Source organism: Bos grunniens, chromosome 12 (genome assembly GCF_055505025.1).
Source record: "Bos grunniens cultivar Pamir isolate PY7600 chromosome 12, Bosgru_T2T1.0, whole genome shotgun sequence".
In the NCBI taxonomy this organism is placed as follows: Eukaryota; Metazoa; Chordata; class Mammalia; order Artiodactyla; family Bovidae; genus Bos; species Bos grunniens.
The window spans coordinates 83269990-83294978 of record NC_141176.1 but is presented as its reverse complement, the minus strand read 5'-3'; the positions used below and the strand labels follow the sequence as shown (position 1 = coordinate 83294978).

Here is a 24989-nt window from a genome sequence, read left to right as displayed (position 1 = left end):
ACTGAGCATGAGGCTGGGGTTGAAAGACTCGTCTTAGGCAAATATCATCACCCCCACCTCTGAATACAACCCAAGAAACAACGGTGTTTTGAGACAATCATCTTTTAGAGTTAAAACTGTCTGTGCAAGTCTGCAATGTGGTGTCTGTCCCCTCACATTTTAGGGTAATCTATTGCCCCTGAGAGATTTTTACCTTGTAAATTAAGTTCACTTTAGAACCTAACTTCTGTGCTTGCTTCGGCAGCACATATACTAAAAATTGGAACGATACAGAGATTAGCATGGCCCCTGCGCAAGGATGACACGCAAATTCGTGAAGCGGTCCATATTTTTTCTCGCACAGTGTCCCAGGACCCTGCGGGGCGGTGAAGGCGCACCAAAGGAAAAAAAAAAAAAGAACCTAACTTCTGAATTAGCTTTGCACTGGATGGCTTTCATACCGATTACTCCTGATCTCTCTCTTTCAGAGATTTCAGGGAATGAGAAGGAAAGGAAAAGAAAAGGAGAAAAAAGAACTAACCATTTGGAAGACCAAATTACTTCTGGGTAGAGAAAGGGCAGGAAAGGCAACTAATGATAATAATTCAGTGATTTTTTTCATCCCTTTCCTTCAAAAAATGACATAAATCTCTCTTACTGTCAAGCTTTGAAGTATGTAATAAAATCTGAATAGAGTCCCCTAAAACTTGCGTGGACAAGGCAGTTGTTAAAAAATTTATTTTTCTACTCACCATGATGTTATCAATACATTAAGTTTATAAAATTTTGTTTTCAAAGTCTCTTTTAATTTCTGAAACTACTACTAAGAAACTGTTCAAATACATAACAGAGTACACTGCATATGAACAACATACTATACTTTCAAATTCAAAAGGAAATATATTTCACACTATAAATTATATTGAAATACAGTAACACTATAAAGATAACACTAAAGTTATCAAAGTAGTTCACGATTTTTACAGATAATCAAGGGGAAGCAAATGAGTACTGAGTAATACATAAACAGATGAAATTACTACTGCTTTCAAATATATTAGATTCAAATCTTCTACCATATTCAGAACAGCCAAACATTAGCAATTTTTACCTAGAAGACAGAATCATGACTGTAATCTTTAAAAATACACTATAAAAGATAATCCTTTATTAATGTTTGAGATAGTAAAAAAAGAAAACTTTCTATAATAGGATAAACACCTAAATGTAAATAAGAAACTTTTCTGCCGAATATTAATTTTGCCCATCTAGAGGAGTAAAAATTAGATGATTGTTTTAATTATTCCATTATGCTTTTGGTATCTGTTTACCTGTCAGTTTAATAAAACTCCAGTGACTGCTATTTTCATCAAAAGTATATTTTGGACAGAATCTCACCTGGTCTCTTCATCATCCCAAGCGATCCGCATGCCCTTCCCACCACCGCCTGCTGAGGCCTTGATCATGACAGGGTAGCCTAACAGCAGGGAAGAATGAGACAGCAGTTCAGGCTTCGATCATCTGGATGCATGAACATGACAACTGACCACATGTTCAGTAACACAGAAGACAATAACTAATTTATTTTAAAGTTCCTTTCTTTAGCATCAGGAAAATAATGCCGGTTAAGGATCTTACATATGTTTCATATATATTTTTAAATGAGTGTGATCATTTTTAAAAGAAAAAGACTGTGTGTACCAATAAATGCAACATTTTCCCCAATAAGAAAACATAATTTGACAGTGGATTCCAAAAATGAAAGTAGATACAGTATTAATTAACCAAAGATATAAGAAACAACTTATATAGCATTAAGGAAACACACACACAAACACATGCTTTCCTTTTCATTCCCCCAAACTGCTGTTTGCAGGCGTAACAAATTAAATTCCTTGTTTTCAAAAGTAATGATTTACAGGTACTTGAGGTATTTTCATCTGCAAAACTATAGGGAACCCCTGCAGTTTTTATCTGCAAGAAAGACATGATGGCTCTGGGAAAAATCAAGCCATGGCTGTTCTATTATGACTGGAGCTGAAGAGGCAGGGCCTGCTGCCATCATAGAGAAGCTACCAACATATACCATTCAGTCACCAGGGGATGAAACGCTGAAACGTGGGAGTATTACAAAAATACAACATCAGGCCCAAACCAGAGGACGCTTCCAGCCAAAGTCTTGTAAGAGAAAAGAAAAAAACTGCTGTGATTAAACAGGAATGAGTATTTAGAGTAGTTATAAAGTAAAAATTTTGACAGCATGAGTCATCTGTGATGACTGACCAAGAAAAGCTGTGAAGTCTCTGTGTTTAGAGGGTTTCTGACAATACGGTGGAGACACATGTCTGAGACCACTTGTTTGTGATCGTTTGTGAAGAAAGAGGTCAGGGAGGAGCCCTTCAAGGACTCCGCCCGCCCAGTGATGCTCTGTCAGCCCTGCGCTCTAGCTGTGGGATCTCTGAAGAAAAGGGCAGACAGGGCGAAATGCCACGGACATCTGACCCCTGAGCCACAGAACATCACTCTTAACTTCGACTTAGTTAACAGTGTTTCATAATTAATTCAGCTTTAAAAGTTTGGGTACTGGTTACACTTATGTGAGATAGATTTATGTGGGACAGCACTATAAAAGCAACACAGATGCAATAAGAACAAGAAAGATGAATATGCTATTTTCACACATGGAGCCGTATAATCTAGGAAGAAAGAGGCACAGGACCCCAGATAATTCTCTCAGTAGGAATTCAGAAAGGAATCATAGGAAAGAGAAAAAGGGATTAAGACAAGCATATTATATTGGGTTGGCCAAAAAGTTCATTCAGGTTTTTCCATAACATATGATGGAGAAACCCAAATAAACTTTTTGGCCAACCCAACAGACAGGAGGCTTCCCAGGTGGCGCTAGCAGTAAAGAACCTGCCTGCTAACACAGGAGACAGAAGGGACACAGGTTCGATCCCTGGCTTGGGAAGATTTCCTGGAGGAGGACATGGCAACCCAGTTCAGTATTCTTGCCTGGGAAATCTCATGGACAGAGGAGCCTGGCGGGCTAGAGTCCATGGGGTCGCACAGAGTCAGACACGACTGAAGCAACTTAGCAGCAGCAGTAGCAGCAGCAGCAGGATGAGCAGGATATGAACACAGTAGGCAGGAAGAACAGAAACAAAACAGAGGTGGGGAAACATAGGACAGGTTTAAGGAAGGACTGAAACCATCTGAAGTACAGAGTTTATCTGCAGGATGGCAGAGGAAAAGAGAACTGGACACATAAATTAGGTGCAAATTATCCTACACACTTCTGCATTCTACAGATTCTGCTTGAGAGTAACAAGAACATTATTTGTCTCTTAGCACTGCAGCCGCACAACGAATATCACATAAAGGAACTAGACTGAAATCAGTAAAGAAGAATTAGCTTGTTTTTGAGCAATGAAGAAACAATATCTAAAAATTAGAAATCAGCAGGCCTGAGATATCTTTTTAAAATCAACTTAAGGTCTTTATTAAAGTGATACTCCCCCATAAAACATGTTATCAATTTACCATCAAAAACTATTTATCCATGTGAACAGGAAACCTCAAGAGGAATGCTATCCGCACCTCATGTCTCTACCATTTCCAGTTCCAACTGAGGATTAGGAAATTTATTCTGATTCCAGTATTAATCTCATCTTAGTCATTTACTATGGGTCCTGGACTATTTAGGGATTTGTGAGGTTCAAAATAAGATTTGGAAATTTTCCTTGGTAACAAAAAACTAGATGGCAAAACAAGACAAGTAAAATCATTTGTCAACAACAAATTATTTTATGTTCAGTGCTGTCACTTCAGTCGTGTCTGACTCTTTGCAACTTCATGGACTGTAACTCCCCAGGTCCCTCTGTCCATGGGATTATCCAGGCAAGAATACTGGAGTGGGTTGCCATGCCCTCCTCCAGGGGATCTTCCCAACCCAGAGAATGAACCCACGTCTCTTATGCCTCCTGCATTGACAGGTAAGTTCTTTACCACTGACCCACCAGGGAAGCTCCCCTATTTTATGTTCAGAAGAGGTGAGACACTGTTAGGCATCGGGGTAATATATAATAAGACAATTGCAACATAGCGCCCCCAAAGGAGGCGATGCAGCAATAGACCTGTGAATACACACAACCCAGAAGAGAAGACTTCTTGACAAGAATTTAAGAAGCCAAATATTAAACGACAGAGAGACAGGAAGAAACTGGTAGAAGTTGGTGACATTACAGTCATGAACTCAATGTAATTTTTGAGCTATAACTGAAAATAATATAATAGTAAGGTATTCTACTCAAAGTCTTATGCCAAGTAAGTCATTAAATTTCGGACAGCACATCTTTTTATGCTGTCATCATGCCATGGAGAAATGAGAACTAGCCATTTGAAAAGGAGGGGAAAAAATATTCCACATAGATGATACTAAATAGTATCAAAAAGCCCAGTCCATCATCCCCACTTTCTTATTGTGTCTGTGACTCTAATTAGGGTAAGTTATGGGGTGCCAGGAACTGGAAGAAAAAGGAAAAAAAACATATTCAGTCAAAAGTTGGCATTCCCAGAAAAATCAGAAGTGATCAAGTTTGATGGCTTGCAACCCCTCACTTTTTCCAGCCTGGGTATGAAATATCCACTAATGTTCTCTCACATTGTTTAACCCATTAGAGTACTTATTCCTCTGTTCAACTTTTGTCTAGAACACATTTCTTTAAATTTATAATCTTTAGTTGATGTATGTTTGAAACAGAACAACCTTCCTTATCATAACAAAATAAAATTCTCCAAGGTTTTTAAAACGAGATGAAATCTCCTGATATGGTAAGATTGCTTTTAAAAAACAAAAAACAAATCTGTGCTGTTGGCACGTTTTTCCTCACCTTTACCATCCTCTCAATGGACGTCTGCCTGTGGCTCTAAGTCAGGCTGACTGACTGGGCTTCCCTGGTGGCTCAGCGGTAAAGAATCCACCTGCCAACTCGAGAGACACAAGAGCTGCAGGTCTGATCATCGGAAAAATCCCCTGGAGAAGGAAATGGCAACCCACTCCAGTATTCTTGCCTGGAGAGGTCCATGGACAGGGGAGCCTGGAGGGCTACAGTCCACAGGGTCGCAAAAGAGTCAGACATGACTTGGCGACCAAACCATCAGTAGACAGAGAGCTGTAACCCGGACCTAACTGTCGATACAGAGAAAGAGAGAGGTCTAGCCTTGTATTAGAGGTAGAGTCAGTACAATGTGTAGGCAGGATGTGGATGAAGGCAGCCTCTACGGCTTCGTGCTTTCCCACTCAGTTGTGAATCCCAAGTCTAACTGTATTTCTTCACCACCACACCATGTTGAGCTGCACAAGACACACAGTGCATAATCTACACCCCTTTAAGCAAAACCTGCCCCTATACACAGGGGCATAATCCGATACTGTAAAGGCTGGTAAAATGACATCTTCATGACATAAATATCATGAGTCATATAATGAAGAATTTTATATAGTTTTTCACCTATAGCTTCTTCAATAAAAGATTCATAGACTGTAATGACTGATAGAGAAGGAAATGTAAAAAGAAAGGAAAAGTGAAATATTTCTTGAGAAATGTCCAATTCCTAATTTGGTGGTGCTAACCAGAAATCTCCTAACAGAGCTCCCTACTAATACAGTTGGTCCCATCAAACTATAAAGAGGTTAGCAAAATTCTTTAATATATACATATGATCACTTCTCTCTCCTACCTAAAATGGTATGGCTACATGTATGGTAGCCATACATGTAAGAACTGTGCATGCTAAGTCACTTCAGTCATGTCCAACTCTTCCTAGGATCAGGAACAAGGCAAGGATGTCCTTTCTCACCCCTCCTATTCAACATCTTGCTATAGGTCCCAGCTTATGCAATAGGACAAGAAAAAGGTAAACAAATTAAGAAGGAAGAAATGTCATTAGCAGGAAATAAGATCATCTATGAAGAAAATCTCAAAAAATCAAGAACCACAACCACCAAAAAAACCCAAATGAACAAAAAAAAACCTTCTAAGACTAATGTAATTACAATTTGAATTGCATTCCCACATACCAGCAATGGAAACACTTGAAGTTAAAAACAATACCATTCACATTAGTACCCCAAAGAATAAAACACTTAGGCATAAATCTACAAAATATGTGTAGTATCTATATGCAGAAAACTACAAAGTTCTGATGAATGAAATTAAGGAAGATCTAACTAAATAAATAGAGAAAAATTCCACATGCATGAACTAAATATTGTTGAGATATCAATTCTCCTTAAATTGATCTATAGATTCAAAGCAATTCCAACCAAAACCCCATTAAGCTATTTTGTATATATCAACAAACTGATTTTAACATTTATATACAAAAGTAAGAGACCTGTAATGGCCAACACAGTATTAAAAGACAACAACAAATTCAAAAGACTGACATTACCCAACTTTAAGGCTTACTATAAAGCTACAGTAATAAAATCACCGAGATACTGGTAAAAGAACAGTCAAATCCATCAATGGAATAGCATGGAAAGCACGGAAATAAACTCACCCAAACATAGTGAATGATCTTTGACGAGAAAGCAAAAGTAACTCAACAGAGAAAAGACAATCACTTCAACAAATGTCGCTAGAACAACTGGAAATCCATGGGCAAAAAGTGAATCTAGACAAAGTCCTTCACATTTCACAAAAAGTTAACCCAGAGTGGATTGTAGCCCTAACTACATAATACTAAAGAATAAAATGTCTAGAAGATAAATAAGAGAAAATTTAAGTGACCTTTGGTTTGGCAAAGATTAATGAATAGTCATTAAGCATGTGAAAATATGCTCCACGGTATTAAGGAAACAGAAATCAAAATCACAATGAAATATAACTACATATCCATTAGAATGACTAAAACTACAAAAACAAGTATTCACAAGCATGGAGTAAGTAGGTAACTAGAACTCTTGAAACACTGCTGGTGCAAGTGTAAAATGAAGGAAGCAATGCTTTTTAAAAGAACAGAAATTATCTATACCTTCAATGGCACCCCACTCCAGTACTCTTGCCTGGAAAATCCTGTAGACGGAGGAGCCTGGTAGGCTGCAGTCCATGCTAAGGGTCAGACACGACTGAGCGACTTCACTTTCACTTTTCACTTTCATGCATTGGAGGAGGAAATGGCAACCCACTCCAGTGTTCTTGCCTGGAGAATCCCAGGGACGGAGGAGCCTGGTGGGCTGCCGTCCATGCGGTCGCACGGAGTTGGACATGACTGAAGTGACTTAGCAGTAGCAGCAGTAATTGTAGTGACATGTACTAAAATTCTCTAACCTATACACTTAAAATAGTTAAGATTTTATTCTTCATAAAGCATTCCTCCATAAAAATGATTTTTATGAAGGAGCCGGACAAAAAGAACAGACCGCCTACAAAGGAGTAACAAAAATGAGACTGACAACTCTCTCTTCAACAGCTGCAGAGCACAGTATAGTACAAATATTCCAGCACTACGCTAACAGAAAACCACTATCAACCTGGACTTGCATACACACCAAAGTCATCTTTTAACAAAGAATGCAAATAGTCCCATTTAGACAAAAACTGAGTTAATTACCTGTAGAAACTTCTAAGGGGTAAATTCCAGGAAAAACAGAAATAATCCCATTTGTAAAGTCAGGGATGGGAAGAAGGAACAATGAACAAAGAAAATAAATATTTGAGTAAAGGTACATAAATATTAGCTATTTATAGCCCAGTAATAATGTCTAATTAGCGGGGTAAAGAATTAAGGAAATAAAATACAAGAAAGCATATAAGGAGGAAATCTTTGATAGGACAAAAAACTGTAGATTGAATCTTAAAGTAAGTAAACATTTTAAAAAGTTTAGGATACTGAGGAACACCTGAAGAACTGTCTCCAAATTCAAATTTCTACAGTAAACCCTGAAATAGAAATAAGCATAAAATTTCTATCACAGTGGAAAGGAGTGGGGGGGATGGGAATGGAATAAAGAAGAGAAATTTTAAAGGCAATCATTATCAAAAAGAAGTCATGAAAGGAGAGAAAGTAGAATCCAAGAAGTGGAACAAAAATAAAAAGAAGATAATATAAATAAATCAGAAAGTAGTAAATACAACAAATGTACATCGACTGCAATCTATGGTTAAAAGACAGTGCCAGTCTTGAACAGAAAAAGAAAAACATCAGTATATACACTTACAAGAGAGAGACCTCAATCAATAGACTACTGGTTGACTAGGGGAAAAAAAAAAAAGAACATAGGAAAACACCAAAATAACCTGGTTTAGGCATAACAATACTGATAAAATGAAATTAGAAAGCAAACTCAAAAAAAGCCATATATTTGATAAAAAGTAAAATTAGCCAAGAAGACACATTACACTGCTATATTACCCATTAACTTCCTGGCAAGCAAGAAAACGTCACTAATCCACTCTCAAAAACTGATCAAATAGCCAAAAACATCACTAGAAGATTTGAACATCCCAATAGGCAGACTTGACCTACAACACATGGCCTACAATAATATGAAAATACACACTCTGTTCAGGTACACATGGAAGATGTATTTAAAGTGATTTACTCCTTGGCCATAAAGCAATTCTCATCAAATTAGAAAGTTTCTAAATAAGAAAGATGATATTCACTAATCAGAAAGCAATTAACTTAGAAATATAACAAAAAGTTGAAACTGTTTGTTAATGTATTCCTAAATAGCCAGATTCAAAAATCATAACAGAACTCTGAAAATACTCAGAAATGAACAACTGTGGAAAATACATATTAAAATTATGAAACAGAGCTCTGTCCATCTCACCACTTTAGGACATTCCTCCAGCTGCTGGAAGTATCATCAACCAAAAGCTGACTTGTCCTCAGCTTGTATTACTCCTTCCAAGGGGCAGCCTGCACCCAAGGCTTAGTTAACATACGTGTATAACAGTTCAATCTTATTGCCCCAATTTGAGACAGCTATTTAATATAAAAGATCAGCCAATACTGGGCTTTCCTGACAGCTGAGTTGGCAAAGAATCTGCTTACAATGCAGGAGACCTGGGTTTGATCCCTGGGTTGGGAAGATCCCCTGAAGAAGGGAAAGGCTACCCACTCCAGTATTTTGGCCTGGAGAATTCCATGGACTGTATAGTCCATAGGGTTGCAGAGAGTCACGACTGAGTAACTTCCACTTTTCAATATGCAGAACTCTTTGCAGGAAGAGCTAAGGCCGTTGTTGAGTCTGAGTCTCAACTCAATTCAAATCCCCCTTCAGTCCACAATTTCTTTCACTCCCTCATGTGCACTGGTCCCAAGAATATTCCCCAATAAAATTCCAGGGTCTGCTTTAAGACAGGTATCCAGTCTGTGACAGAGGAGCCATCTGGAAGGCTATTACAGTGATCTAGGCAAAAGATGACACTAGCTTAACAAATGGAACCACAAGATAAATGGAGAAAAGGGGATGAATTCAAGATTTAGGACATGATGACGATGATATACAAACTGCAAAACCACATAATGCAATATAGTAGTGAATGCTGAATTACAGAGAACTGCTGATCAAAATCGAGACCCCTCTACTTCCTGCCTCCATGATCCGTGCCACTGTGGATGACAGAACCTCCATCAGCCTCATACCTGGACAAGGCTGGCATAGAATAGAACTCCAATGCACCCACAGTCTTACCAACGGGAAGTGAACATGGAGGATGAGGAAAATCTTTGCTGTTTAAGGTTACAGGGCAGGGGCAATAAAAAGGTGTAACACTACAGCTCTGATAAACGAATGACAGTTGCACAGACTCAAATAAGAATTACCACATTACTAAGTTTTCCAAGGAAACATAATTCAAAATCTACTAGGCAATTTGGCTGCCATGCAACACTTGGCTACACTGAAAAGTTCCTACTGTGAAGACAAACAAGGAGATAGTTCAAATTCAAACAATTTGGAAAAACAAATTCCATCATCAATGCGTTTCCCATATTGTTATTTGGTCATAATTTTCCACTTTTTTGTTGTTGCCTTTTAATTACAAGTTAGTTATAGTTACTTCAGTCATTATCAATTTAGTATTGGTGTATCTTCAGAAGAGCACACTTCAGACTGAAGTGATATATATTTATATTTCTCTAGGGCCTATAATTATCCAGTAACTAGAACATAAACATATATGTGTTACAGTCCAACTATGATTTATTCATGTATCTACTACTACTGCAGATGAACATAATCTCTACAAAAGGTACCTAGAGGTGATCCTTATTATCACTGAGCTTTTACCACTGGAAAATGAAAAAGTGTAAAGTGGGCACAGGACATTTTGCCTTTCCTAAGACGGCTATGCACACATGAACACACGGATATCTATACAAATACACTGAGTTTAAATGGTATACACATAAAGATTTAATCAAGCTGTGCTATAAGAAAGTAAACCAGTACATAACAGTATTTGTTTAAATATGGCAAAGAGAGGCAATTAGTTTTTTTTTGGTTTTCTTGGGAAAACTGATCTGGGCTACCTTTCCTCTACTCAGGCAAATAAAATATACTAGATCTCTAACTCTGATTCAGGGATCAGAAGTAAAGCATGGTTCAACATCTAGACTGGAGCAGAATGAGCTGTCAGAAAGTTTCCAAACATTATGTAGAGCCTTTTGCAATAGAGTGATAAAAAAAAGAAAAGGTATGCAAGAAGGAACAGCAATAAAACAACAAGAGAGACAGTGAGAACACATATAACGTGGTAAAATGCAGAGAGAGAACTTGTGAAACAATGCGGAAACCCGAAGTGTGTATATTGGAGCAACGAAAGAAAACGGAAGAACCCAACTGACGAAGAAAAGAGAGAAGGGCTGCAGAACACGGACTATCATTGTAACCTCAAATGACCACAAGACTTCAATAATATGAAAACTGCAAAATGAAAACCTCATTCTTTCATACTTTATGAGAATGAGAATACTTTAACACTATTTTCTTCAACATAATTTTTCCTTAGGCATTTCTTAGTAAATCTCCTAATTAAATAAATGAATATTAAATATCTCTTCTACTGAGGACCAAATTAGAAAATGAATTAACACGATGTTAAGATTGGGGAAAAGATACAAATTGCAATATTTTTTCAAATGCTTCCTTGACATATCTTTAACCACAAAGTCATATACAACATGTGAAAAGTTTTCTAAGCAGCATGAAAGAAAGAAAAGATTTGAGGTCTTAGCTAAGTATTTCTATCCCTCGTAGCATGAACAATTTGTTCTTCTATATTAAAAAAACAAGAGCAACTTTTTTAAACGTTATACCATGCCAAAAGGAAAACTAGCCAAAGGAAAGGAAAAAATAGCCAGGGCAGAGAAGAAAAGATAATATAGTTGCTACATACTTAAGAGACAGGGGCCAAGGTGGTAGGAAGACTAATATCAAGAAGAAATTTATGGGAGAGCCTAACCTGCAGAGAACGTAAGATATAACGTCATAGGTTAGTGTGACGCCAAGAAGGTTCATTAAAAGACTCTCCTATGTTTGAATCTTAAAAATTCCATTAGTCCTGCCTAATGAATCCAAGGACAGCCAAAATGGACTGACTTGCTATAGTCATTAACAATCACATACTAAGTTTACTTAAATAATCCTAGCTTTTTTTTTCTTTTTAGTTATCTGTTAGCTGAGAGTTTATCCTGGCTTACTTAATATTGCTACTCTTCCCAGATATCTCCATTACAAATTTGGAGATGAAGGGGGACGGGGGGGGATGAGAAAAAATATTGTCAAATCATGATCTATAAATACTGTGAAAAAAAAAAAACCTTTAAAATGTGGGTCTACTTATTTCCATACTTATATAGACACCTCTATTTGGATTCATTCACTGAATAACCATTCACTTAATACATACTTATGTGATGTTCACTGTCTTAAGTACTAGAAATCTCCCACATTGCAGGTGGATTCTTTACTCTCTGAGCCACCAGGGAAGCCCAAGAATATGGGAGTGGGCAACCTATCCCTTCTCCAGCAGATCTTGCTGACCCAGGAATCGAACTGGGGATTCCTGCATTGCAGGCTGATTCTTTACCAGCTGGGCTACCAAGTAAGCCACTAGAAACTAGAAATACAAACTAACCCATTGTCAATTTTACTATAAAATACTAAGCAAATGAACATAAAACAATCATTTTCAAAGAAAGAATTTACTTAATGCAGAGAAAACCCCACATTATTTTAAGAGAAGAGCAACCCATCAAGGTAATTGAGTATAAGAGACAAGAGAGTATTTCCATATCAAACTAAATCCTGGGATTCTGCAGGGAAAGGAACAAACTTTATGAGATACTGTTTCAGCTTGATACTATTTTCTCTTTTCCATCAAAAATTCTTTACAACTCAATTCTTTATATCTCAGTCATTCACTCTTCCATTTAACAGAGAATTACTTGAGACAAATGTGTATACTTTTACTATTGGGTAGAGTGTCCTATATATATCTATAAAGTTTCATTGGTTTAAACTGTTACAATCTTTACTTCTTTACTGATCCTCTCTCTGGACCTTCTACTCATTATTTAAATTGTACTACTGACGTCCCCAACTATTACTGTATAACTATCGATTTCCCTTTTCACGTCAATACTTACTTCGTGTATTTTTGGTCTTGGCTGTTTGGTGCATACGTGTTTGTAACAGTCGATACATAGTGTCTTTCATCTCTTTCAACAGTTTTAGACTTAAAGTCCATTTTGTCTGATAGACAAAATATATTTTAGTAGAGCCACCCCAGTTCTCTTGATTACTATCTGCATGGGATATCTATTTCTAATCTTTTGTTTTCAATCTACCTCTGTGTCTAGATCCAAAGTGAGTTTCTTAGAGACAGCATATAGTTGGATTTTTTTATCCATTCTGCCAATATCTGCCACAGTGAGATATCATTTCACACATACTAGGATGGCAATAATATTAAAAAAAAAAAACAGAAAATAACAAATACTGGCAAGGATGAAAAGAAATTGGAAACCTCATACACTGCTAGTAGGAATGTAAGATGATTCAGCCACTGGGGAAAACAGATTGGCAGTTCCTCAAAAAGTTAACCATAGAATTACCACGTAAACCAGCAATTCCACAACTAGGTATATACCAAAATAGTTGAAAACAGATACACAAACATCCATAGATATGCATATTCACAGCAGCACTATCTGCAACACTCAGTATATGGAAACAAACCAAATGTCCATCTGCAGCTAAATAAATAAGTAAAATGTACTATAAACACACAATGGAATACCATTTGGGCTTCCCTGGTAGCTTAGCTGGTAACGAATCCACCTGCAATGCAGGAGACCCCAGTTTGATTCCTGGGTTGACCAGATCCCCTGAAGAAGGGACCGGCTACCCACTCCAGTATTCTGGAACAGGATGGAATATTATTTGCTCATAAAAAGAATGAAGTACCAATATACATATCCAGGAACTTTGAAAATATAACTCTAAGTGAACACAGAAGGTCATATGTTTTATAATTCCATTTATAAGAAATATCCAGAATAGATAAATCCACTGAAACAGAAAGCAAATTGGTGATTGCCAGGGGCTAGAATATAAGGAGTGACTGTTATTGGATAGCTGGGGAGGAAATACCAACACACTCCAGCATTCTTCCCTAGAGAATCCCATGGACAGAGGAGCCTGGTGGGCTATAGTCCATGGGGTTAAAAAGAGTCAGACATGACTGAGCACATGCCCTCATGCACACACACACACATTAATGAATACAGAGTTTCTTTTGTGGGTACTGAAAGTGTTCTGGCATTAGAGTGGTAGGTGGTGGTGTTGCTCACTCGCTTAGTCGTGTCTGACTCTTTGAGACCCCATGAACAGAAGCACGTCAGGCCTGCCTGTCTTTCATTATCTCTCGGTCCTTGCTCAAACTCATATCCATCAAGTCGGTGATGCCATCCAACCATCTTGTCCTTGGTCATCACCTTCTCTTCCTGCATTCAATCTCCCCCAGCCTCAGGGTCTTCTCTAATGAGTCAGCTCTTCATATCAGGTGGCCAAAGTATTGGAGCTTCAGCTTCAGCATCAGTCCTTCCAATGAATATTCAGGACTGATTTCCTTCTCCTTGCAGTCCAAGGGACTCTCAAGAGTCTTCTCCAGCACCACAATTCAAAAGCATCAATTCTTCAATGCTCAGCCTTCTTTATGGTCCAGAGCTCACATCCATACATGACTACAGGAAAACCACAGCTTTGACTAGACAGACCTTTGTGGGCAAAGCAATGTCTCTGCTATTTAATAGGCTGTCTAAGTTTGTCACAGCTTTTATTCCAAGGAGTAAGCGTCTTTTAATTTCATGGCTGCACTCACCATCTGCAGTGACTTTGGAGCCCAGGAAAATAAAGTCTCTTACTGTTTCCCCATCTATTTGCCACGAAATGATGGGACCAGATGCCTGATTTTAGTTTGTTGAACGTTGAGTTTTAAGCCAGCTTTTCACTCTCCTCTTTTACCTTCATCAAGAGGCTCTTTAGTTCCTCTTCAGTGGTGAAGATTCACTAATTCTGTGAATATACTAAAAACCACTGGACTGTACACTTTGAAAGGCTGGATTTTATACTATCTAAATTTTATCCCAACTTTTACAAATCTAATATTTACTATTTTAGGAATCAGCGAATTAAAATGGACTGGAATGGGTGAATTTAACTCAGATGACCATTATATCTACTACTGTGGGCAAGAATCCCTTTGAAGAAATGGAGTAGCCATCATGGTCAACAAAAGAGTCCGAAATGCAGCACTTGGATGCAGTCTCAAAAACAACAGAATGATCTCTTCGTTTCCAACGCAAACCATTCAATATCACAGTAATCCAAGTCTATGCCCCAACCAGTAATGCTGAAGAAGCTGAAGCTGAACAGTTCTATGAAGACCTACAAGACCTTCTAGAACTAACACCCAAAAAAAGATGTACTCTTCATTATAGGGGACTGGAATGCAAAAGGAGAAAATCAAGAAATACCTGGAATAACAGGCAAATCTGGTCTTGGAGTATAGAATGAAGCAGGGCAAAGGCTAACAGAGTTTTGCCAAGAGAACGCACTGGTCATAGCAAACACCCTCTTCCAACAACACAACAGAAGACTCTACACATGGACATCACCAGATGGTCAATATAGAAATCAGACTGATTATATTCTTTGCAGCCAAAGATGGAGAAGTTCTATACAGGCAGCAAAAACAAGACAGGGAGCTGACTGTGTCTCAGATCATGAACTCCTTATCGATAAATTCAGACTTAAATTGAAGAAAGTAGGGAAAACCACTAGACCATTCAGATATGACTTTAATCAAATCCCTTACAATTATACAGTGGAAGTGACAAATAGACTCAAGGGATTAGATATGATAGATAGAGTGCCTGATGAACTATGGACAGAGGTTCATGACACTATACAGGAGACAGGGATCAAGATCATTCCCAAGAAAAACAAATGCAAAAGAGCAAAATGGCTGTATTAGGAGGCCTTACAAATAGCTGTGAAAAGAAGAGAAGTGAAAAGCAAAGGAGAAAAACAAAGATATACCCATTTGAATGCAGAGTGCCAAAGAATAGCAAGGAGAGATAAGAAAGCCTTCCTCAGCAATCAATGCAAAGAAATAGAGGAAAACAATAGAATGGGAGAGACTAGAGATTTAAGAAAATGAGAGATACCAAGAGAACATTTCATGCAAAGATGCGCACAATAAAGGACAGAAATGGTATAGACCTAACAGAAGCAGAAGATATTAAGAGGTGGCAAGAATACACATAAAGAAAGAAAGTGAAGTCGTTCAGTCGTGTCTGACTCTTTGTGACCCCATGGACCGTAGCCTACCAGGCTTCTCTGTCCATGGGATTCTCCAGGCAAGAATACTGGAGTGGGTTACCATTTCCTTCTCCAGGGGATACACAGAAGAACTATACAAAAAAGATCTTAATGACCCAGATAATCACGATGGTGTGATCACTCACCTAGAGCCAGACATCCTGGAATGTGAAGTCAAGTCAGCCTTAAGAAACATTACTACAAACAAAGCTAGTGGAGGTGATGGAATTCCAGTTGAGCTCTTTCAAATCCTAAAAGATGATGCTGTGAAAGTGCTACACTCAATACATCAGCAAATTTGGAAAACTCAGCAGTGGCCACAGGACTGGAAAAGGTCAGTTTTCATTCCAATCCCAAAGAAAGGCAATTCCAAAGAATGCTCAAACTACCGCACAACTGCACTCATCTCACATGCTAGTAAAGTGATGCTCAAAATTCTCCAAGCCAGGCTTCAACAGTACGTGAACCATGAACTTCCAGATGTTCAAGCTGGAAAGGCAGAGGAACCAGAGATCAAATTGCCAACATCCGTTGGATCATATAAAAAGCAAAGAGAATTCCAGAAAAACATCTACTTCTGCTGTATTCACTATGCCAAAACCTTTGACAGTGTGGATCACCACACTATGGAAAATTCTTAAAGAGACGGGAATACCAGACCACCTGACCTGCCTACTGAGAAATCTGTATGCGATCAGGAAGCAACAGTTAGAACTGGACATGGAACAACAGACTGATTTCAAATCAGGAAAGGAGTACGTCAAGGCTATATATTGTCACCCTGCTTATTTAACTTATATGCAGAGTACATGATGAGAAATGTTCGGCTGGAGGAAGCACAAGCTGCAATCAGGATTGCCTGGAGAAATATCAATAACCTCAGACATGCAGATGATACCACCCTTATGGCAGAAAGCGAAGAAGAACTAAAGAACCTCTTGATGAAAGTGAAAGAGGAGAGTGATAAGTTGGCTTGAAGCTCAACATTCAGAAAACTGAGATCATGGCATCTGGTCCCATCACTTCATGGCAAATAGATGGGGAAACAGTGGAAATAGTGACAGACTTTATTTTGGGGCTCCAAAATCACTGCAGATGGTGACCGCAGCCATGAAATTAAAAGATGCTTGCTCCTTGGAAGAAAAGTTATGATCAACCTAGATAGCATATTAAAAAAACAGAGACATTACTTTGCCAACAAAGGTCCATCTAGTCAAGGCTACGGTTTTGCCAGTAGTCACATGTGGATGTGAGAGTTGGACTTTAAAGAAAACTGAGCACTGAAGAATTGATGTTTTTGAACTGTGGTGTTGGAGAAGACTCTTGAGAGTCCCTTGGACTGCAAGGAGATCCAACCAGTCCATCTTAAAGGAAATCAGTCCTGAATATTCATTGGAAGGACTGATGCTGAAGTTGAATCTCCAATACTCTGGCCTCCTGATGCAAAGAACTGACTCATTTGAAAAGACCCTGATGCTGAGAAAGATTGAAGGCGGGAGGAGAAGGGGACGACAGAGGATGAGATGGTTGGATGGCATCATCGACTCAATGGACATGGGTTTGAGTAAACTCCAGGAGTTGGTAATGGACAGGCAGGCCTGGCATGCTGTAGTCCATGGGATCGCAAAGAGTTGGACACGACTGAGCAACTGAACAGAATATTTGGTATAAAAATTGAGAACAGGTTGTCTCTAAACCTGGTTGTGGGGGGAGTGAGGACTGACAAGCACTGAGTATGAGGGAATGTTCAACGTCAACTGAGTATGACAGTAATGTTCAACATCTTGGTGGTGTTTGGGGTATGCATATATCAAAATCAACAAATACATACTTCAGATGTGTTCACGTTAACTGTATACAAAGTTTGCCTTAAAATAACCAAATTGTATACAAATACTGAATTAAGTTAATGACATGTATATTCAAGTATTTAGCAGGATGCATACTGGTATTTGCAATGTACTATGAAATACACCAAAATTTAAATAGTTAAACAAATAAGCAATAAAGCCAATTTAGCAAAAGATTAATAATGGAGTTTTGGTGTTGGGAATATAAGTACACGGGGCTTCCCTGGTAGCTCAGTTGATAAAGAATCTGCCTGCAATGCAGCAGACCCTGTTTCAATTCCTAGGTCAGAAAGTTACCCTAGAGAAGGGATAGGCTACCCTCTCCAGTATTCTTGGGCTTTCCTGCTGTGGCTCACACAGTAAAGAATCTGCCTGCAATGCGGGAGACCCAGGTTTGATCCCTGGGTTGGGAAGATCTGGAGAAGGGCATTGCAACCCACTCCAGCATTCTTGCCTGGAGAATCCCCTTGGACAGAGGAGCTTGGCAGGCTACAGTCCATGGGGTCGCAAAGAGTCGGACACAGGTGAGCACAGCATAGCACCTATGGGAATACACTGTAAAATTCTTTTAAAATATTGTCTGATTGAAAATTTTCAAAATAATACACCAGGAAAAAATTAAGAAGCAAGAAAAATATCCAAAAGTCATGAGTACTTTACAGAGATTTAGAATACGGTTATAAAACAGAATGACTGACTAGAAATGTCAGAGTGTCTTCTCTTGAATACATGACACTTAAGCCAAGATATGAAAGGTATCAGCAAGAGTGTTCTAGACTTCCCACTCTATCCCCAAAAACTTATTCTAAGTTTGATGTGTTCAAGAAAGCTAGTGACTAAAGTATGGTAGGCAAGGAAGGGAGTGGTATAAAATGGGATTGGAGAGAAAGGCAGATGTCAAATCATTCTGGGTTTGTAGTCCCAACAAGGAATTTTCATTTTATCTAAGTGCAATGGAAAGACATTAATGGGTTTAAAGCAGGAACTGACTGGGTGGAATGAGATGGGGTGAGTCCTTATTATTTCCTTATTATTTAGAGTTTTAAAATATCACACCGACTGCTATGTGAAGAATGGCTTCAAAGGGTTTAAGAAGTAGAGAAACTATTATCATAGTCCCTTCCAGAATAATGGTAATCTGGAGGAGAGTGTTGGTAGTCAAGACAGTGAGCAGTGAATATGGGAGATATTTTGAATGAAGAAGTGACCGTATCTATCGGTAGCGTGACAAGAGGATGACAGGGAAAGGGCACCACGATAGATCTCGGGATTTAGCATTAGCCACTGAGTATGTGGAGTGAAATATCAGATGTAGAAACCCTGGTGAGAAGCAGGTCTGGAGTATGATGACTTGAGGACCAAAAAATTTTCACTTAAATTGGGTATGATTTGTAACTGTGGGAAAGACAGGCCAAAAAAAGGAATTAGAATAATCTGGAAGTCGTTAAAGACAGAGTTGAAATTTACAATTTCTTTTTCTTTCAAGAATCAATTTTGGCCTGATTGTATTAAGGACCTTTGATCCAGATCAAACTGTAATGCAAATCAAGCTCACTGATTGCTGTTGTCTATCTCTAGGGTTAAAGATAAACTCGGGATCAATAGGTCTTGTATCTTCAACTTAGAGAGGTCAAAGGGAAAATATCAGGAGTGAGGATGAGGGAGACAAGGAAGACCAAAAAAAAAGTATACAAAAGTAACATATTAAGTCTTAACTGTCTCTCACCCTGACAATGATAAGAGCCTATCTGACTCTTAAATTCCACATATAACATGCCTTGTGCTATTTGACACAAAATGGCAACTCAAATTTTAGCCCGCATCCTCTAATCCTATTAGTTTTACCAAAGTATCTTGAAAAATACATGGTCCCCGGAGCTAAATGAACCTAAATTTGAAGCACCCACCACTCAGTAGCTCTGTGACCTTGAGCAAATTACTTACCATTTCTAATCCTTTGTTTCTTAAATGTAAATGAAAATAATTAAGAGGAGAATTAGCATTAGAAATAACATTCACAAAACTGCCTGCTACTGGGGAAAAAATGCTCCATAAACAAGAGCTACTATTATGCAAAAGACACCTAATTCATCAGTGCTCCAGCCAGTAGTTTCCTCCTTGGGCAGCACAGAAGAAAAGAAAAGAAGCACAGATGTGAGAGAGAAGGAAACCACAGAAAAGATCAATTTCATTTTCACCACATAACCCAGAAAGACAGTAAAACAGAGGAATCTATGAATAGTTATGACCATCCACAACCTACAAATGGGTAGGTGTGAGAGGCATGATTACATTTCAGTTGTTCAGAAAAGGGAACATATTTTACCAGGGAATCAATGTTCAGTTCAACTCTTAGACAAACTCACGAGAAGTCACTGAACTCAAAATGTAGTTAAAATGTGATATATCTCAATAAAATTAGTATAAAAGTGATGAATCGCCAAACAGTACAGAAAACCCAGAAACTTTAATAGCATGTAATTTCACTTATTTTAGAAGCTGGCACTTGAGGGAAAAGGTTTTATGGGAGGTTTCGGAGTGATTCAGAAGGGGTTTTCAGGGGAATTCCAAAAGCTTTATAAAGTTGATGACCCTGCCCTGTTCTTTATTATGTTTTATTTCACCTCAAATTTTATGGCTTCCCTTTCTTTCAGCATAAGCAAAACACTAGCACCCTTATATTTAATAGCCATGATGGCAATCATTCATTTCACAAATGAGAAGAAGCAAGTGAGGAAGAATTAGAGGAAAGATAGGAAAGAGGAAGGCCCATAAAGGATGTGCCCAGATATTAAGAAAAGAGCCTCAAATTGAAAATAACCTCAGTAAGTATAAAACTGAAGTGGGGGAGGGGGGCAGTGCGGTTAAGCACAGCATTAAAATATTAAAGGAAGAAAGCCAAGTGATGAGAACTGGTCAGAGTCCCATTGTGATTAACTGGTTATTTTAAAGGCTACAGGTTTGTTTTTTTTTTTTAATTAAGTGGAAGACAAAACATGAGACAGCAAGCTAAGCAATCTGTCATTTACACAAAGGACATTTTCAAGAGCTGAAGATTCACAATTTAAATTGTGACAAATCAGTATAATTCAAGATTTTATCCTAATCTCTTTGTATTTCTCAAAAATTCCTCCAAATATTCTGCTCTTTTTGTGTAGATACTACTGTGATATTACTATTACATCCTATTACATAGATAATAATAATACCTAAACGAGAACTAGAAAGATGATTTTTGACATTTAGAAGTACACAACGAAATAAAATTATTTTAGGAGGGTGTCTGCAAAAGCCAGCAGATAGGTGACAGCCTCTTAGGCTATGAGGAATGCCAGTGATTTCAAACCACAGAGAGAAACTGTTGATTTTCTTAAAGGCATAAACCCCAAAATAGGCCCATGTAGTTCAACTTATTCAGAATCTAGCAAATCTTCCTGTGAAGTACTGAAATGCTTTTTGATGAGCCTGGAGAAATGATTAAATGAAGAGCTGTTACAGTCAGATAAAATAAGATTTTCTGGGGTCTGGTCTCAACCCCAGGACCTGTATCAGTCAAATCAGCCAAATCAATGAATAAAATAACTCTAAACAATCAATCTAGTGAGAAAACAGGACTAAAGAAATGTTAATGTGGGGTGCTGAAAAGTTTGGCTCTATCAGCTCAGGAATGCTGAGATGCTGGGAATGCCCAGCTAGCAAACGTTATCTAATCTCTCTCATATTCCAACAAATTTCTATCAAATGTAAACAAATACGAACTGATTAATACAACACCACAGTTATTCAACAGCAATACTAATCCATGGTAACGGTAGGCCCTTGCATTTTCTTAATTACCAGGCACTAAAAATACACTAGTTGTCAAGAGTGCCAGGGATATTTTTGAAAATAAAAAGTCAGGAAGCACTGGCCCAGTGCAATTATACATAAAACAGGCAAGTAAACAGTCATTAAAATGTTCTTCAGCTTACCTTTTATTCCAATATAGAATATTCTGTTCTAATCTCTCACATTCTATTTTCTCTTTCCTAGCAAGATTATAAAGTTGATATTTAACATCTTAAGAAAAAGTAAAAACTTGAAGAGCCTTGTCAAAGAGGAAATCCTCATTTTAATCATGAGTGCCCTTAAGTAACTTGTGGTCTACTACATATGTATAAACTTACATTCCATCCAGTCTCAAGAACGATTAAGACAATTTCTTCTTTTAATTAGCCAGTGACTTCATCTTACAAAAGAACTATCATGAAGGTCAAACTAACTCTTTAAAGTTCACATTAATAATAGAATATGGTGATGCTGCTGATAAATTCTTCCAGAGGAACAACTCATCAGAATCCTGAAACTATTAAAGTACTATTTGCTCTCTGGGAATTAGGTATTACGTGTTCACTCAACCGTATCTGCTGAAAGACACAGAAACTCAACCAAAGTTAATTTAAGAACTTACCAATTTCCCTTGCAATTCTGACAGCTTCATCTGCATCCTGAAAAAGCAGGAAATGAGACTCAACATTAATCCCATCAGCCATTGCACAATGTCTTTAGGGCAGTCATATATTGCACTACTGTCTCCTCCGATTCATTTAATGTTCAATTTTACAACCTTCTAACTCTTTTCAGTCAGAGAAATGTAAAATTAATACCATAAGTGGAATGTAAATTCTACCTCATCATTATTATATTAAGAAACTCAAAGCAGTTGGAAATGAGCTGGCAGGAAGCACTACCAGAAATGTCAAATGATTTGGTGCAGTGGCTGGAATTTAAGGGCAGAATTTAGATGTTTACAATCAATACTGAATCATAAATCAGACCATTAAAGCTTGTCCACAGCTAGCTCATTTGTCTCTGATATTTACACGTCATGTTTTCCTTGATTCTGTCAGCAGGGGGAGTTGATTCTCTATTGTTTGGGAGGAGCTCGACAGATTTTCCAGAAATAAAGTAACTAAATTTCCAGTATCTATAGGAATTGCCAATTGTTCCCCTCAAAAAAATTCCTTTAGTAATCTCCATTACTTTTTTTGTGTCCTTTTTTTGGGTACATAATTTTATCTTTACCAGTTGCACCTTGTCAACAGAAATTAAAAATCTTAAATTCCATGAACTATCTAGTAGGGGGGGATCTTCCCAAAAGCCAAGGAAAGGAAATGTATTCTAAAACAGCACACAGTAACACTGTGAGTCAGCTTTATTTCAGTAACAAATAAAACAGTACAAGGTAAGCATTTATGAAAGCAAGGATTATTCATTGGTGAATAGCGACCAATGCTATTGAATGCACAGAAATTTGCCTTGAATCTAAACTATTTCATTGATCAGTGACTCTCACCTAACACGCCCAACATAGGACATTCCCGATACACTTCCCCCATAAACAGCAAAGAAAAGCTGAAAAGATGTTAAATTCAAGTAAATCCTAATAAATTTAACTTTTTAAATAACTTGATGACATAAACTATCACAAGGAATGACAATAATGTTTTTAAACCACTGGCTGGTAAGAAAGCCTGAATTTTTGGAAAATAACATTAAACTATCAAAGTAAACGCTGGTATTTTTTTTTTTAAGCTTTTACGTTAATACTTTAAAAATGTAGAGTAACCGTGTCAGAATCCTCCCTCAAAATGGGGGGCGGGGGATGTTTATAACTGGTTCATTCATGTCTAATAAAAAAAAAAAAAAAAATCTTCCTTAAAAGTCTTCAGTACCTAATAACATCCCCTGAATAAGGAGGCTGGCAGGGGAAGTTGTCAGAAAAATTTAATTTCCTTTCATTAGCCAGTCTGCTCCCCAAATAGGTGCTTGTTAAGTTCAAAGCGGTCCTGAAAGCGACATCAGTTTTAAGTCTTTTTTTTTTTTTAACTCCAAGCAGTCACATCTGCTAATGAGATTTTCCAAATAACAATTGTTTTCAAGTCAGAGATAAATCTATACTTCCCATTCTATCCCCTCCCTGCAAAAAAAAAAAAAAAAATCAAGGTTTACTGCTTTATTACACCTTGCTGTTTTCGCTGACCCTACATTCTCCAAATTTTAGCTTAAAGGGATAAAATTCCATGAAAAGGGTCATTTAAGAATGTTAGTGGTTTCCACACATTGAGTTTGAAGGTTCTTTGTTCAAGCCACTGACAGTTATTGGAGAATACTTCCCCTTAATAGCCTCTCTGTCAGGAAGTGTTAAACCTGCCAAATGCAGACAATTAGTGCCTCTCGAACAAAATACAGGAACAGTACTGGCTGATGGAGACTGGATTATAAGAAGTCTAGAAGGAAACTTTTAACATGTCTTTTCTTTCAAACGAGTAATAGTATATTTGCAAAAGATATTCAAAGAAAAAAATAAACCCTGCTATCTAAAAGGTTCATTACCTTGAGAGAACTAACAGGCAAATATTAGCTCATTAGTAATATTTTAACATGCATTTATATATAAATATTAGGGATGGACTGTGTACAGAGAGAGGTATCATTTACACAAAGCAAAACTTCTAAAAATTCTTCAGCTGTTACAAATCCAACTCTTGTATAAACCACCACAAAATAATCTTGTGTCTTAACTAATCGGTAATGCTTAAGTTTTCCTACTACGAAAAGCAAATTCACTAAATGACCTTCCAAGTAAAATCAATAGTCTTTAAAACTAGCTTTTCACTTGTCAATAATTCATTGCAGAATTATTTTGTTAAGAACATATTATGTACTAGACACTAAAAACCTCTATTACCAGTTTCAATAATAAACTATTAAGTATACCTGGTTCCAATATGTTCCTTCAGCACATATATTTATAAAACTACTTTTAAAGGGATAAAAAGCCCGATATAGCTCAAAATTCAATGGCACTGACACATCCCACAGTGTAACTTCCTTGTAGGGCTGAAAGTGAGGGAAGTTGATAAGTCACTCAGTCGTGTCTGACTCTTTGCGACCCCCATGGACTGTAGTCCGCCAGGCTCCTCTGTCCATGAGATTCTCTAGGCAAGAATACTGGAGTGGGTTGCCATTTCCTTCTCCAGGGATCTTCCCAACCCAGGGATTGAACCAAGGTCTCCTGCATTGCAGGCAGATTCTTTACCATCTGAGCCACCAGGGAAGCCCCTACAGAGCTAGAGGTAGAAAAACAATTCTCAGTAAAAAGAATTAAACCAACAAGAAAAAGACCAACAGTCATCAGGAAAAAATGAGCAAAGGATGAAATAAGAAGTTTACATTAAATGAAATTTAAAAGGGTAACATATAAAATATGT

The 24989-nt window shown here is 37.7% G+C and overlaps 1 protein-coding gene and 1 non-coding gene across 43 annotated transcripts in view; one reads left to right on the top strand and one right to left on the bottom strand.

The window, feature by feature from the left end:
• Positions 1 to 24989, bottom strand: part of PCCA (propionyl-CoA carboxylase subunit alpha) — a 420374-nt gene that overhangs the window by 218584 nt on the left and 176801 nt on the right. For all 42 annotated transcript variants that reach the window (XR_015138441.1, XR_015138440.1, XR_015138442.1 and 39 more), the window contains 2 exons: positions 22187 to 22223; positions 1378 to 1456 (listed from right to left, as the gene is read on the bottom strand). Coding sequence is in view for 39 of the 42 variants with exons in the window: in XM_086330472.1 (XP_086186598.1) it covers positions 1378 to 1456; positions 22187 to 22223 (116 nt within the window). In the remaining 3 variants the exon portion in view is untranslated. The remainder of the gene's footprint in view (positions 1 to 1377; positions 1457 to 22186; positions 22224 to 24989) is intronic.
• Positions 229 to 333, top strand: LOC147362009 (U6 spliceosomal RNA). The gene has a single exon (XR_015138512.1). It is a non-coding gene; the product is annotated as a U6 spliceosomal RNA (small nuclear RNA).